We start from the raw sequence: 15705 nt of genomic DNA, 5'->3' as shown, positions 1-15705 counted from the left end.
ACGCGTAACTCAAAAAGAGCCACATTTGCCCACGGTGGGTATATACGTATAAGCGCACACAAGCTTACAGAAATACTCTCCTCACAACAATTTCCTCCAAACTATGGTAAAAGCCAGACTTACGGCTCAATTCGAGCTCCGAACGAGACAGTCGGGACTCAACGGGAGCCATAGAGCACACCCACGGGAGTAAAAAAGTCAAAAGGAGGTAAGGAGTAAACACGGGAGTAAAAAAGTCAAAAGTCTTCAGAGAGGTGTGGGCCCCCTCTTCTGAAGACTAGAGGGGGCCCACACCTCTACGAGCGAGATACGGCCCCCAAAATCGGGTCGCACGAGACGGCGAGTCCCACGGCTCAGCCAAGACTATTGCATTTAAATATTTAGTCCACACGTAAAGGTATAGTTCCTTTGACATTTTTGCTTTGAATAGGAGGGTCTACAATTTTTGGAGGTACAAAACCCCTCATTCAGAACTCGGATAGAACAAATATATATATGTATTCTGCATGTATATAGTACAGTATAACTACTCTGTAAACAAATTACTAAAAGTAACTTTACCAACAGACGTAATGTTAGGGACTGTCAATTAGTATATTTAGGCCTAAGTCCCCGGACAATAAAACGCAATAAATTCTTTCATTTATCTTAATTGGTTGAAATAAAATGAAATTACGAGAATTTTAAGCCATTAGAATCAATTTTAACTGCGGGAAGAGTCGCCGGATGTAAAAAACGAGGAAAAACATAACAAATCCAATGGGTTTGAAGGAAGAGAGAACGTCATCAAAAGTCGTCTGTTTACTTCACTCGTCATTTCACTTGACTCGAAATTCTAATTATACGCGTGTCGTTAAGCATGTTATTTCCAACGAAATTAATTATATACTCGAATACTCTACGACATTTTAATCGAAACAAAGAATAACTTACTTCATCTACCGTTACTCCGATCCGCTTAACTATCCTTCTATAACTGCGCATGCCCGGTAATGCTTAGTGTTGCCAATCTTACATTTCTTTTATCGTCTGTAACGGAATATATTTTTATTTCCTCCCCTCGCCGACATCCTTTAACTTGCTAATTAGCCACTATCCAGGCATTATTTTTTAATTTTTACTACTTCTCTTCATTTGTTCCGGCTTGTCCGAGTTTTCGTAACACACTCCCCCCCGCTTTTAATATCCAAGAAAGCTCGACCCCTGTTCAAACCTTTATCGCTTTATGAACGAAAGATACCAGAAGTAGAAACGAAGCTTACGAGAAATTTTTAATATATATTACAATATGTATAGAATTTAATGAAATAAAACGAATGTCCACTGTAGCTCAATCCCTTCCTCCACCCCTTCCACTGTGGGCGTCGTTTATGGACAACCCCTTACTGACTTTACCAAGTAACCAAGGGGCAAAGGAAGAAATCAACAAGTCAGATTAGATCTGACTCAAAATTTTTTTAAAACTCTTTCTCCTTTTTTTTTCACTCTTTCCGCCCTGTGGGCACTAAGAGGGCCTCTTCTAGCGGGCCCATTATGGGGCGGCCGGGTGGTAAGGGACGGGGCCCGACATATCCGAACGGATCACCCCCCGAAAAGTACCTGGGGATTCGATCCCGAGTTCCCCAGAACGGTAGGCTGCCACCTTGACCGCTCGGCCATCCGGCCTAACTAAGAGGGTCTTTTGAGCAAACTTATAGAGTTTTTCGGCCTCCCGAATTAGATGCCAAGTTCTCAAGAGTGTAGGCTGGCACCATAACAACTTTGCCGCTCGTCCATCCACTAAAATTTCCTTGCTAAATTAAAGAACCTCAATGGCACTCCCAAATCGAAACATCGCTCTTGACAATACTATTAACTGGCCACCATTGCTCCATTAGATTTTTTATGGGTTGGCTGAAGAGTCAAGTGTAAAGGAAGAAGGCGAATACACAAGATAAACTGCTCGACGCTATTACTCGCAAAAAGAAACGTCAAGATGAACTCGAGCAACGTGCGACATAATATCCAGATGGCACAACGCGCTGATTGGTCGGCTGAATGACGTCAACCTACTGGAAATTTGATCAATTAGTCTAAACTTTTTAAGAGTTTTGAGAACGGGCAGACGTTGTAATTATAGACATTTCATCTAAAACTCGAAAAAAGGCACTTATTTATAATTTCACTAGCTCTTGTATTGACATTAATGTTAACAATAACACATTTGATACATACGTGACACGATGCAATGAATTGCCGTAAGCAAAATAATTTTTGCTTGTTGGCATGTAAGTGTATTTTAGAAGGAATAAAATTATTGATATAAAAATTAATGAAATAATTGAATATTTTATAGGATATGACTTGTCTGAAAATCATCGATGAGTTGAATCCTTCTTCTGACTTTGACATCCGGACTGCGTCAATACCAATTTCGATTATGACTTCCCAATTTTGACTTCTTCCCGACTGTGTCTCATTATTACCTTTTAGTGAATTACCATTTTCCGAAATTGGACTACTCGAATTTTCACTCTCGAATTATGTCTTCCCCACGAATTTGGACTGTCCCGAATTATGTCTAACCTCGAATTTTGACTCCTGAATCGTGTCTACACTCGAATTTGGACTCTTCCGGCTTGTGTCTATGCTCAAATTTGATTCCGAATTTGTGTCATCCCTGGAACTTGGATTCTCCGGAATTGTGTTTTTACTGGAATTTGAATTTTCTCAAATTGTGCCCATTGCTTGTGACGTCATCTAAATTCAATGAAAGTCCGATGAACGTGAGAAACTCGAAAAAAAGGAAGTTTTGATACACAAAACGGAAGAAATTTTTTTTTAAATTCTTCGTGAAGAACGAATGTTTCCAGATAAAATTTGCGTTAAACGAAACGCTTTACGAAACCGTAATAGGAAATTACATATTTGAATAAATGTCGTTAAGTATTGTTTGTCGCTTGCAGGATGGTGAAGTTTTATGAAGAAAATGTATTTGGAGAAAGTATAACTACTCTGTAAACAAATTACTAAAAGTAACTTTACCAACAGACGTAATGTTAGGGACTGTCAATTAGTATATTTAGGCCTAAGTCCCCGGACAATAAAACGCAATAAATTCTTTCATTTATCTTAATTGGTTGAAATAAAATGAAATTACGAGAATTTTAAGCCATTAGAATCAATTTTAACTGCGGGAAGAGTCGCCGGATGTAAAAAACGAGGAAAAACATAACAAATCCAATGGGTTTGAAGGAAGAGAGAACGTCATCAAAAGTCGTCTGTTTACTTCACTCGTCATTTCACTTNTTAAGGAGTTTAGTTTTTGATTTTTTGAGCCTTTCGCGGTAATTTGCGATAGCGCTCCACAGAAAATGCATCGAACCACTATAGATTACCTGTATTACTTTTAGGCATTTATATCGCAGAAAATGGTAAAAATTCCTCTTGTATTCAACTAAGTCGGATGGAGAAAACGAGAACGTTTATTTAATCACGAAGGAATGGATACGCGTACAAATAATCCCGAAACAATGTTCCATAGAAACTATTGATTTTAGCAATAATATATCAAGGAATAATCTGTACTTTTTGAAGAACAAAGTACCATTTTTGGTTACTTTCGTAACATTTCTATATTAAAGACGAGGACGACCTTATGAATAATTTATGGATTTAGACTTAGCATCGAAGGACAATATAATCGGGATATAAACGTGACGATTTATAGGACGATATTCAAATATTTCGTGTCTATGCCACATTGTTCGAATACCTTGCCGAATCTATTGTCCATACAACACAAATATGCGAAAAATTAAGAGTTTGACGACGTAGTTAAGGATTTGGCTCTGGCTCCGTTAATGAAAAATAGGAGTAAATGAACACGTTTCCCAAACAGAATAACAGGGCTAACGAGAAGTGTATCTTAGACAATGCGATTATTGCTTTAAAATGAGTGCACCCGTTTGGTTTGAGTCTCCGCTCGCAATAACAAAATTAACGTATTGTTATAGTTATAAATTCAAACACTTCTGGCGAGAAAGATTTGCCACGACTTCACAAACGTTCAGCCGATTTTGTATTAAATTAAGCATATAAAACTTGGAGAGAACTAACGGAATTTTAGCACCATTTTCCTGGTAACATTAATCGCCAAAGCAAGACGATTATTGTGCTAAGATTTAATCAGGCTGGCCACGGAAGAAGCTGAACGATTAGGAACTGATATAAATAACTATCTTTAAGAAATTCGTATAAATTTTTGACTCTTCTCGAATTCGAACCCGGATTCCTCAGAGCGGGAGATATTCATCTCTGCCATTTTGGACATTCAGCCAGCCACGTTTTTCGGAATTATATAGAAATCAGTACAGAAATCTGCAAATAATATGTCTCAGAGTTTAAAACAGATGCATAATCGTGAGAAAATTCAGGATTCATATTTTCTATACCGATAATAGGATAGCCGAGGCAGTTTTTTAAAATTATTTCCTATCCTACGAGCGGCAAGTGACTTTTTTTTCGCCCGTCACGTGTTCAATTATTGATAGTTCAAAAGTAGATGGGCGGAATGATAATAATAAACGAGATTTAACTAACCAAAGATTTAACCAATGACATACTCCGTTTCATATGAAACGGAGTATGTCATTGGTTAAATCTTTAGCCGCTGTCAGTTACTGGTTAGAAGCATCCGTTATTAAACGTGACGTGATTAATTAATTAATTAAAGTTGATTTTATCTATTTAATTTTGTTTTATTATCTTCCGAATTTAAATATTATTTTAGAAGAAAAAAATAAAAATAAAAATAAGGGAGGCGAAGCGAATAAGTTTGGACGAAAGGTGGCACTGTTAACTGGCGCAGCAAACGAAGGAGTAATGTGCACGTGTGTGTGATTTGTTATAAAAATAATCTGTACAAGTTATCTGATGAATATAAATTTGACGAGAGATATGAGTTGCTATCTGTTAAATTCGGCAAAATGGAGTGTGATTTACTGTGTGAGAAGGCAATCCAATCGATTACTCGTAAAGCAAATAAGCGATTTGAGTCTATTTAAACTGCAAGATCGACCAGGAAAGTTCTTTCATTATGGTTAGGAATTCCTTCTATTCATTTGATTAATCGGGTTTTAACTATTGTTTACAGCATAAACGAAGATGTCTTACTAAAACCATACAGAGGATGTAATAATATATAAGCCATAGCTGTATCATATATTGTTTATTTTCGTGGTATAACACGTGATATATGTTGGTGGTATGTTGTCAGGGGCGCCCGTACATTGGAGCACGTGTCCCACTTTGTTGTCGGGTTGTGATTGTTCGGTCGAGCACTGAGGTACCACTTTGATATAAGTGGTGGCATTGAGGGATTAATTAACTGTGTTAATCAAGGGATATCTGTATATATATACAGATATCCTTATATAGAGTGTATATTTTATGTAATGTATGTATGTATTATACCCTTTTTTATAGTCTACATGTGCCGCTGATTGTGGCTCTGGATGAAGTGTTTGGGACCTTATTGGCGCTATAAGCTATGCCCTGGGAGTAAAAAAGTCAAAGGAAATGATGGTCTGTGTGTTAATCTTTGTGATATATCTTCTGCTTATCCAAAATTTTGAAAACCTTCAAAACTAGAGTAAAATTTAAGAGTGAAAAAATGCAGAATTTTTTCTCTAAACTGCTAAAAATCAACCATTTTCCACTTTACTAGATGGCCACAAGCTCATAAAATATGAGAAAGGCTGTTGCACTGACTACTGGGGTTTGATTGGAATCATGCTTTGCATTCTATTAAGACTATTTTGTGTTTTCAGACTGATTTTAGGGCTATGTCTCTCAAAGGGTTGCATATAGACCATCAGTTCCTTTAATGGTTTTTGTAAATATTATGATAGGCTGACCATAATACTGTGCTTGCACACAATCCATGACTCACTTTAATCTAGATTGTAACTGTCGCCAGTTGAACATTGAGCTGTTTGCATGGACAATCCGCTTGAGAAGAACCCAGCTATTACAGGTGATGGTAAAACTGACGTAACTACTCGATAAGTCATGAACACCAACCAACAAAATGGAAGTTTTTATTAGAAATAAATACTTTTTTCTTGCCATATATCTAATAATAGCAGATCTCATCATCTCTCCAAATATCTTTTTTATTTCTCTGTTGATAGCCCAATATTTATTCCACAGCCATCTTGTTTTTTCTCATGCAGTTGGGATTGTGGAGACTCTCTTATGACTGGATCTATTTTCAAAAACTTTCTTGAGGTCAATTGTGATTGAACCTCATTTCAGTCGAGAGAAGTTGTGCACCATGGCACAGTCGCCGACCTTGATCACAATCTAGATTGAAATGTTCAGTGCAAATGGGGTATAATATTTACAATCTAACCACAGACACATTTTGTAATCAGTGAAAATGGGGTGTAAAATTGGTTGAATTTCAGTTATTTTTTAAAATTTATGATCTATAAATTGGTGATATTATATTGACATGTTAATAAAATTGCTCTATTCAAAGACTGTATCTATAATCAAATATTAAAAACAAAGAAAACTGGGAACAGTCCCTGGTCACCCTACCTATGGGTATGGTGTACAGCTCTGATGAGACCCCAACTGCCTCATTTAAAGCTGCAATTTTACCACTTAGGTATTTCATTCATTTGCTACTGGAAGTATGTATTTCTTAATCATAATCATTTAAAACATTTTTAAATGATGGATTTCTATTTATCCAAGTTAGTTCTGGACCTGCTAACTCTGAATAAAGGAGTTTCTGCTATATTATACTTTTTAATATTGTGTAATTTTATTGCAATTTTTTTATAATTTTGAACCATTTTATAGTATGCTTTAGCTTTTTATTTAATTAATGGCTGAATGCGATTAACTGGGCCATAGCTACTGGGGACACAGAATTGAATTCAGGTGAGAAACCTCAGGAACTTTTTTGTGGTGGTTTGTTCTGAATATGTCAGGCATCGTCCCTTGCTATATGTTCACATCATTATGGGCCTAGTCGAAACCACAATGAACATGAGGAAAAGGCCTTAGTATTCACTAGGTGGGAGAACTGGGGATTTTTCCTTGGGCCCAGAGAAAACTTACAGGGATAAGAATCACTATTGACCTTTAAAATTAGTTATTTTTATTAATAAAGAAACATTCTGCATATTTCATTTGCTCAAAAACAAAAAGGACTGTTCCGGGGTTCCATACAAGCTGTCGACGGTCCTAGTGCCCAAAGGGTAGAGATGTGCACAAAAATTGTATCGCATGCCACATTTGATATTAGGTACCAAAAACAGCAAATAAGCTGCATAAAACTGCCGTGAATTTGTAAATAATAGAAAAAAAACAAAACTTTTATACTTTATCCATAAACAGAACATGCTTGTTTAATGAATTAATTAAACCCAAATAAAACATCTTTTAACATAACTTGCAAAATGCAAAAGACAAGTTCACTACTAAATCTATCATGAACAAAAGGAAGCATTAACAACAAATGTGAACAAAAAGTGAAATTGTGTGTAGTAATAATATCTGCTGGCCTTGATCACTCCATAATGCTTTTACATCACACCAAAAGGATGATGCAATCATTCGTAATGTTGCAGGTGATGTAAAACAATTTTACAACTAACCAATGCAACTTTTACCAACAAAAGGGTGAGGCAATCACTTGTAATGTTGCAAGTGGCATAAAACACAATTTTACTGATAGATGATGCAACTTTGTCAAATTATTGTGTAGTTGTGTCAGATTTTCAGAAAATGTTAGTGATGCAACTTTTTGTGAATTTCTGTATTTGTAATTCAGAGATGACCAAAAAATTTCATCTATTTTTTGTTTTAAACATTAAAATTAGCTTTTCTTAAAATGATGATATTAATTAACTTAAAAATTATGATTATATCATTTTTATTAAATAAATCTTTGGCTCAAATATACTTGGTCTTGTAAAAAACAAATGCAAAATGTGTACGTGCTTTGCAATTTTTTATTGGTTTCTATCTTTACTTTATAATAATAATAATAATAAAAAGAGTAAGTTGTAAAGTTATTATATATGAAGCTTGTAGGTGATAATTTAAAGTTTTCACTAGCAGATTTGATTCTTGTTTGGTAAAGCATAGCAGCAGGCTAATCACATCAAGATTATCAAGAAATTCACGAGAGTTTATTACTACAAAGTAAGAAGAAACTTGCCAAATGCATCATGCAAATTATTATATTATCTATATCTGTTGCTGGCTGTACCCACCCGTGCACCAGTTTGTGTCCCGAGTGTGTGGTGCCATTATCTAGTGCTGTGTCTTGAGTTTTAGTTGACTAATTTCACAAAAATTGAATGCTGTTCTCTTTCTTTTGTCAAATTTGGACAAAAAGAGTGTCAAAAACCTTCAAATTTTGAGGAAAAATTACTCAATCAAATTAAAAAATTAAAATACATTTTAATAAATAGGCTAAGTATTATGAGAAAATAGAAACTTTTATTTAGAATGTATGCTTGATGCACTACTTTTATTTTAATAGTTGTTCAGTTTTTTTAACTCTGTCTGTCCTGTGGGCACTAACTTGCTAAAAGAAAGATCCTTTTACAAGTCCATTATGGATGACAAGGGAAAGTGCCTGACAAATCCAGATGAAACAATCCCCAATAAATTCCCAGTGTTTTTTCCGCCCATCTGGATTTGTTCTCCAGGTCTCACAAAGTGGTAAGCCCCTATATAGTAGGTCATTCTAGCAATAACCAAAAAACAAATTATAATAGTTTATAGAAAATGGGGAAAACACATCAAAATACTACAGAATTAAAAAAAAAAATAAGGAATATTTGGATTTTTCTGTATANAATGAACAATTATTTTAAAGGATTGTCTAATTGAGATATGCTTATTTTTATATATATATATTTAAACTAATATAAAATTTTAAGAATGTAACAAGATTCGAATCTAAATTTTTGTTTAGATTTCGTTTAAAAATTGATATCTAAACATGATTTAAATTTGGAAAGTAATTGTTCATTTGTCTTATATTTTTTCCTCTCCTGAATTATACTAAAGATAAATATCTCTAAAGAACAAACAGTCGGTGAAGTGTATTATTTAATAGCGTTATTGCTATCTGATCACTCCTGAATTATTAATAAGAAGCATTATTCGATGTCCAAATTATCCGTTGAAAATCAACCTGGTTTGACAGTTGTAGCAGTAGTTTCGTTATTAGATCTACCTTCTGGTGATATTGTAATTGATGATGTCAGAGCTCCGATTATTTTATCAGTCTCCTTGCGTACTGAAAATATATAAAAATGATAATCAAATTTTATAAAAAAATAATCTGATAACATTTCTTATAAAATCACTAATAGATAAAATGTTTTGCTTAGCGATAACTACTATTTCTTTATTTGAAGATATGTAAATGCTTTCGTTACTCAACAATTCCTGTTTGTGATTGTATCTTTTAATGAATTAAATTTAGAATCTTCTAAACTATGTCAATTTAAAGAATAGATTGCATTTAATAAAACACGGATTTCTCTGCTAGGATTTATTTAATTTGAATGAGCTCTGGAATATAAGTATTTATAACTGTAAAGAATGAGATAATTTTATAATAATGCCAAAAATATTTATTATTTATGTTAAGATAGCATTGGATTCTCGGTTCAAGTTATTAGCAATATATATTAATGTTTAGGGTCAGTATTAATATTTATAGATTTATTTTTGTAGCAATAAATTTAGTGATTTAAGTATAAATGAGATGTGCAGGATAATGATAGAAAGCCAATAAATTGATCAAAATGGAAAAAACTTGGTGATGACAGGATTTTCCAGCAACTATAGAACTATGGAATATTATTATTAAGTTCTATTGACGGTGTGAGTATATTAAACCAATTAAAGGAGCACTTATACCAGATCACAGATGAATTGCAGTCCATTGCTCCTGTAAATATCACTTTAGATAATGATATTTTGGCATGCAAAATATCATTATCTAGCTGGCAACCTAATATAAGAGGTATGTGATATATATAAATGGTCTCCTCTGGTTAAACAGCATATAATTGCATCTTTGAAAAATGACTAGGTCAATCAGCAGACCGACTACAAGAAATAAGAAGCCGGTGGTCTGCAGACTGCCGCTGTTTTCTTTTGTGGACTACTATTGTTCATACACCATATTTTATAAACCAAAGAGTAATTAATCTTAACAAATTTGATACTTTCTTATTTCATGTAGAGCTAATCGATATAAAAACTGCATTCGAATAATCTCCATTCTGTCGATGTATAACCTATACTCTGTTGAGAGCATCGAGTAAGAAATTCTTCTCGTGACAACTGAAAAACTAACTTTTATTGTTGAAAATTGAAAGCCCAATATGCAACCTTTATATAGATAATTAATGTTTTTAGTATTTGTAGATAGTCACTACAGTTGAGATGTGCACAGTGTGACAACTGCTGCATCTGGTTGAAGAGTCTAAAACTGCCCCCGTGGATCTTTAGGAGTCCTTGCATCTGACTGACCCAACACAATGAGCCTTTCAGGTCTCGGTGCCAGGTGACTTCCTCACACGATCTCAATAGAACAAATATTTAATTCTTATACTTAATTCCATTTTTATTTTGTATTTGTTAAAATTGTCAATTAAAAATTATAAATTCCAGGCAATTGTCAATTTTAATTGAGTGGAGAAGATTAAGAATAATTAAAAGTTGTTTGCAACAATTTCATGTTGTTATCTGCAATTCAGTTGCTGCATTGAAAGTGTCTGAATTGCAAATAATAATAACTTTTAACTGTAGTTTAAAGAATCTTTAAAATATAGCTTGGTTAACTGACTTTTTGCCATCTTGCATCACTAATTATCTACAAAATTAAACTTTTATATATATTTTAAAAGTAACAATAGAAAATTTATTATTTTAGGTGGAAGGGGTTTGTTATTTCGTCAAATGAGAATAACATCGAACGACATAAGAATATGCTCTCAAGTCTTTCAATACCAGATATCTCGAACTTTAGAAAACAAACCAAAACATAAATTAGAAAAGGAAGAAGAACTGGCCGAGAATGCAAATGAAGAAAAGGAAGAGAAGAAAATGTCGTTAGTTCAGCGTTATAAAACAATGTTAAAGGAATATTGGTATGTTCTAATACCTGTTCATGTGGCAACGTCATTGGTTTGGTTCGGTAGTTTCTATTACGTAGCGAAAAGGTAAGAAAAGAGTATTTATAAATTATTATATATTAGTTTTATTTAATGACCGACAGTTAATAGTATAACAAATTGTTTATGAAATGTTCATAAATAATAATGTCAGTTGAAAATAGAAATAATCCCATTTAGAAATATAAGGTGCGTTGCCTAGTAGAGCAGCCTTACAGTTGGATAAGCAAGCTGATGACAGTCTAACTCAGTTGAAACAGACTGTTATTGGTTTGTTTATCCAACTGTATTAAAGCCAATTTACCTGGCATTCCCATATTAAAGTTCCATTTGTTTCTAAACTGCCTTCTGTTTCTAAATTTGTTCCTTCTGCCGACAAAGAGAAAGTGACAATTTGTCATTCCCCTTGAAATTATAAAATAGCAGAATGAGAAAAGAGGTTACACAATATTGTAATACCATTCTTTAAAACTTTCTAAAAGGCTATTATGGCATAGGGGGTTTATCAAAAATTCATCGTACTGCGCTGATGCATTCCCTGAGCAGCTTTTTATGCTTTGCCATACTCTGTTGAAAATTCCTACACTGTTTTGACTTGGTCTTAGTCATTTTGGATATGCTTTCTCAGAACATTGACATTAGGTACAGGAGTTGATCCAAAATGGCTTTGAAACACTCCAGGAATTTTCAACAGAGTAGAGCAAAGCATAGAATTCAGGCTCGGGATGGATCGAAGCAGGATGAGGTCACTTCGAGCAATTTTTGTAAATCTGTGTTATTAAATGCCTTGCACGTATCATTAGCAATAAACCTTATAACTCCCTAATGAAGGATTATCAGACCCATGTTCATATGAACTTTTTGTAATGTTTTGGTGTCAGGAACACCCCTACATTTATTGACACCAATATAGATACATCCTGTATTTAAGATAGTTTAGAAAATTCTAAACATTTATTTGAATTCTTTTCATCATTACTGTCACGAATGTTACTTTTGTTTTCTACTTATTCTTATACAACATTACATTCTATGAGAATCAGAAAAAATAATCTCTTGAATTTAAGTTTGACAACCTTTTATTGAGCATGTGTTTAGAATTAATAAAAATACAATACCTACAAATAACTATGAGTGAAAGGCATTCATTACAAGACAATAATCACACTTTTCTAAAGTTTAGTGATCTTGAATTCTAAATGTAGTGAATATTTAATAAATACAACTAACGTGATTTCAAATACCAAAATACAAACAGTTAGATTTCTTATTGTTAGGTACTTGAAATAATTATTGGGTTAGTTGTATTTATTATAAATATCTATGGATATCCGTGGGTGCTAAGTTGGTCCCAGTTTATGCCTCAAGTTTATATCTAAAATGAATCTGAAAGCAAAGATTGGATGGCCTCCTGCCAAATTGCTTAATAACTATTTAGCCTTTACTGCGATAAAGAATCCGGCTGTTCGTTTGGTATTTAGAAATACACTTCTGTTATAACTCTCACTTTGCCTAGATTCCATTTATGAAAATTCAAATAAATTTGGTTTGTTTTTGAAATTAGTCTGTACATGATTGGAATTCGACAGTGCATTCTTGCTATTTCACTCTGCATAATTCTAGTAATAACTATGTACAAAGTTTAGTAACAAATCAAACAACAATTTATTCAATGAAAATCAATAAGAATCAACCCGACAAAACTCATATCAACCTATTTGCTAACTTAAATCTATTCCCCTTTGGAACTCGACAAAAAAATTCAAAGATTTAACTTATGTACAACAATTCTTATGAACTAAGGTCCTAATCGTCACCTCAGTATACTAGGAACCTTTTTCCTCGACTCTCAAGACTTTCTAATCTTCGATCCACAAATCGAATAACTTCAAATCGCCTTGGAACAACTATCACTATCAGATACCTCTTGTCGTTTGCTGCTACAAAGCTCACCACGCTCGTTGCTAACAGAAGCTCACCTCGGTCATTTTCACTTGAGGTTCGGACTTCATACTGTGAGGTGACGTCACAATTCTGAGTGAGATCACTCCCCTCATTTACATACTTATTGCTAACAGTCGACTTTTCCTTTCTGCCTGGCAGCCTATTTCCTGACAATACTCGCTAACCTTTTACATTATTTTTTTTTTACAATTTTTTAGGATGTTTTATTCTTTAAGGCTTAGTAAGTTCCTAAGTTGTGCTTGTGGGGTATTTCCCCCTCTTTCTCGGTGCGGACTTACTTTTTTCCGCTCGGGAGCGCAAGTGTGCGTGAGTTTTTTTTTATGGTGCTTTTTCTCGTCGGTGAGTTGGTTCTTGTTCTTTTATTTTTAAGTTTCTAAGGTGATTAGTGAGGAAACCTTCATCCTAACAAAACATAAGCCCCAAACAAAAATAGAATAAAAGCAAAATAAAAAATAACTAAAAATAATGCTTGGACTTGGTTCCTTACAATTGTCAAAATGTTAAGATTCAATTATTNAAGGTGATTAGTGAGGAAACCTTCATCCTAACAAAACATAAGCCCCAAACAAAAATAGAATAAAAGCAAAATAAAAAATAACTAAAAATAATGCTCGGACTTGGTTCCTTACAATTGTCAAAATGTTAAGATTCAATTATTTTGAATAATTTATTGTTATAACCACTTGAAATACAGGGTGATTCATTAAGAGTTACAGGATTTCAATTTGGTGCAGTTTTTGTTGGGGGCACTGCAGCACCACAAGCCAATAGAACACTATTGTATACATAATAGTGTTCTATTGGCTTGGGAAATTTAAGACGAATCTATACATGGTTCAACGATGCATGCATATTGTGAAAATGGGGCAGGAAATGCACTCATAATGAATGATAAATGATACCGTTATGTGGTTCTAGCAGGATGATGTGACATGTTACACGGCTCATAAAACTTTTCAGTTGCTGTGTGGGAAATTTCCAGGTTGCATTATCATCTAACTGGCCTGCCAGATCTTGCGACTTGACGTCTTTGGGATTTTGGAGAATTTGTATGCCAACAACTCAGAAACTATACAGCTCCTGAAGACAAATGCAATAAGTCATAGGCAAAGTAGAGCTTCAGTATTCTATAGTGTTGTGAAAAATGTCACCAAAAAATTGACAGTTTGCAAGAAAAGTAGAGGCAGCCATTTGTATATTATTGTCTTCTGCTCCTATTAGATCAGTGTAATCCTGAGGGATACAAATATACCTCAGGATTACATTGGTCTAATGGAAACTGAATTTTGAGATAAAAAGAAGTTTTTATTAACAAAATAAATCCTGTAACTTTTATTGAATAATCTTTATTTCAGTAAACGTGGCGAATTTAAAAGTCACATCTGTATCTTACGTAAAATGTTTATATAATAATTGTTTTTGTTACAGTGGTTTCGACATAGTGCCATATTTGGAAGCAGTTGGATTCAGCGAACAGTTTCTAGAGCCTCTAAAAAATTCCAGTCTAGGTTATTTAGCCGTCGCATCAGCCATATACAAACTAGCGACACCAGCAAGATACATGGTGACCATCGGAGGGACGACCTTTGCAGTAAAGTATCTCACCAAAAGGAATTACATAAAACCCATGAAAGACATTAAGACTATGATACAGCAGAGAAGAAAGGGAAGTTGAATCGAAAGAATATTTTCTAAGAATGGAAGAAATGCTTTAATTTATGAAAGTCATTTAATGTTCTATAGCAGAATCATGGAATTTTTAAAAGTACATAAAATTCTTTTAGAGGAATTATATTTTCACACGTAGAAACACAGCGTAATGAATAGTCAATTTTGTATTTTGTTAGTATTCTTTTTTAAATTTGCACTTGCCCTTTTTTTTTAAGCCAGATAAGATGTATGTAGGATGGTGACAGTGAAAATTTGGAGTAATGACGACACACAGGAAATTATTTTTGATTTTATAATCTAAGTGAAGAATACAGAATTTTATAATTAGTCTTGATAATATTAATCCAAAACTATTTATTTCAAATTAGTAAAATGATCAGTCTATTTTTTGTATATGATAAAGTAAATTGTTGATAATGCAAAGATAGAGTAGAAATAAAGGAATATCTCTAAATTGATTTCAGTTTAAAGTTTGTTTATTTTTGTGAACAGTAAGACTGCCTTTTTCATAACCATTATAGATTTGGCCACAGTGAGGGCAGGCATGTGGTGAAGTTCAGGATCAACAAATACAAGAGAGAGAGACTATCTGTGAAAAATTCCTGGGTTTTTTGACTGTCTGGATTTGATCCTCTGATCTCCCAGAGCAATAATTTAACTATCTCAGTCACATAGTTCATAATAGTTTAATCATAAACTTTTGAATGCAAAATATTTATTCATATATTATTATTATCTCTTTTACTTTTGTATTGTAATCATATATTAGTAAACTGTATCATATTTAACTACTTTAGTGTCTACAGTTATGAAGTTAAAGTAATTTGTCTGAAATTTTTCAAATTTCAGTCCTACACATTCCACTCAT

The 15705-nt window shown here is 33.7% G+C and overlaps 1 protein-coding gene across 1 annotated transcript; it reads left to right on the top strand.

The window, feature by feature from the left end:
• Nucleotides 1-4828: 4828 nt before the first annotated feature.
• On the top strand, nt 4829-15134 carry LOC111640618 (protein FAM210A-like). The gene is made up of 3 exons (XM_023386655.1): nt 4829-5080; nt 10961-11249; nt 14595-15134. The coding sequence occupies exons 1-3, from the start codon at nt 4915-4917 to the stop codon at nt 14839-14841; spliced, it is 702 nt and encodes a 233-aa protein (XP_023242423.1). The 5' UTR covers nt 4829-4914; the 3' UTR covers nt 14842-15134.
• The last annotated feature ends 571 nt before the right edge of the window (nt 15135-15705 follow it).

Source organism: Centruroides sculpturatus, unplaced genomic scaffold (genome assembly GCF_000671375.1).
Source record: "Centruroides sculpturatus isolate CEXI.00-Female unplaced genomic scaffold, Cexi_2.0 scaffold1393, whole genome shotgun sequence".
Classification (NCBI taxonomy): Eukaryota; Metazoa; Arthropoda; class Arachnida; order Scorpiones; family Buthidae; genus Centruroides; species Centruroides sculpturatus.
This window is presented reverse-complemented; position numbering and strand designations above follow the sequence as displayed.

Excerpts from the sequence above, each read along its gene's own strand:
- LOC111640618 (XM_023386655.1), top strand. The coding sequence starts at position 4,915 with ATGAATATAAATTTGACGAGAGATATGAGTTGCTATCTGTTAAATTCG. Across the intron at positions 5,081-10,960 it reads AGGAAAGTTCTTTCATTATG|GTGGAAGGGGTTTGTTATTT; the intron begins GTTAGGAATTCC and ends TTATTATTTTAG. Across the intron at positions 11,250-14,594 it reads TTCTATTACGTAGCGAAAAG|TGGTTTCGACATAGTGCCAT; the intron begins GTAAGAAAAGAG and ends TTTTTGTTACAG.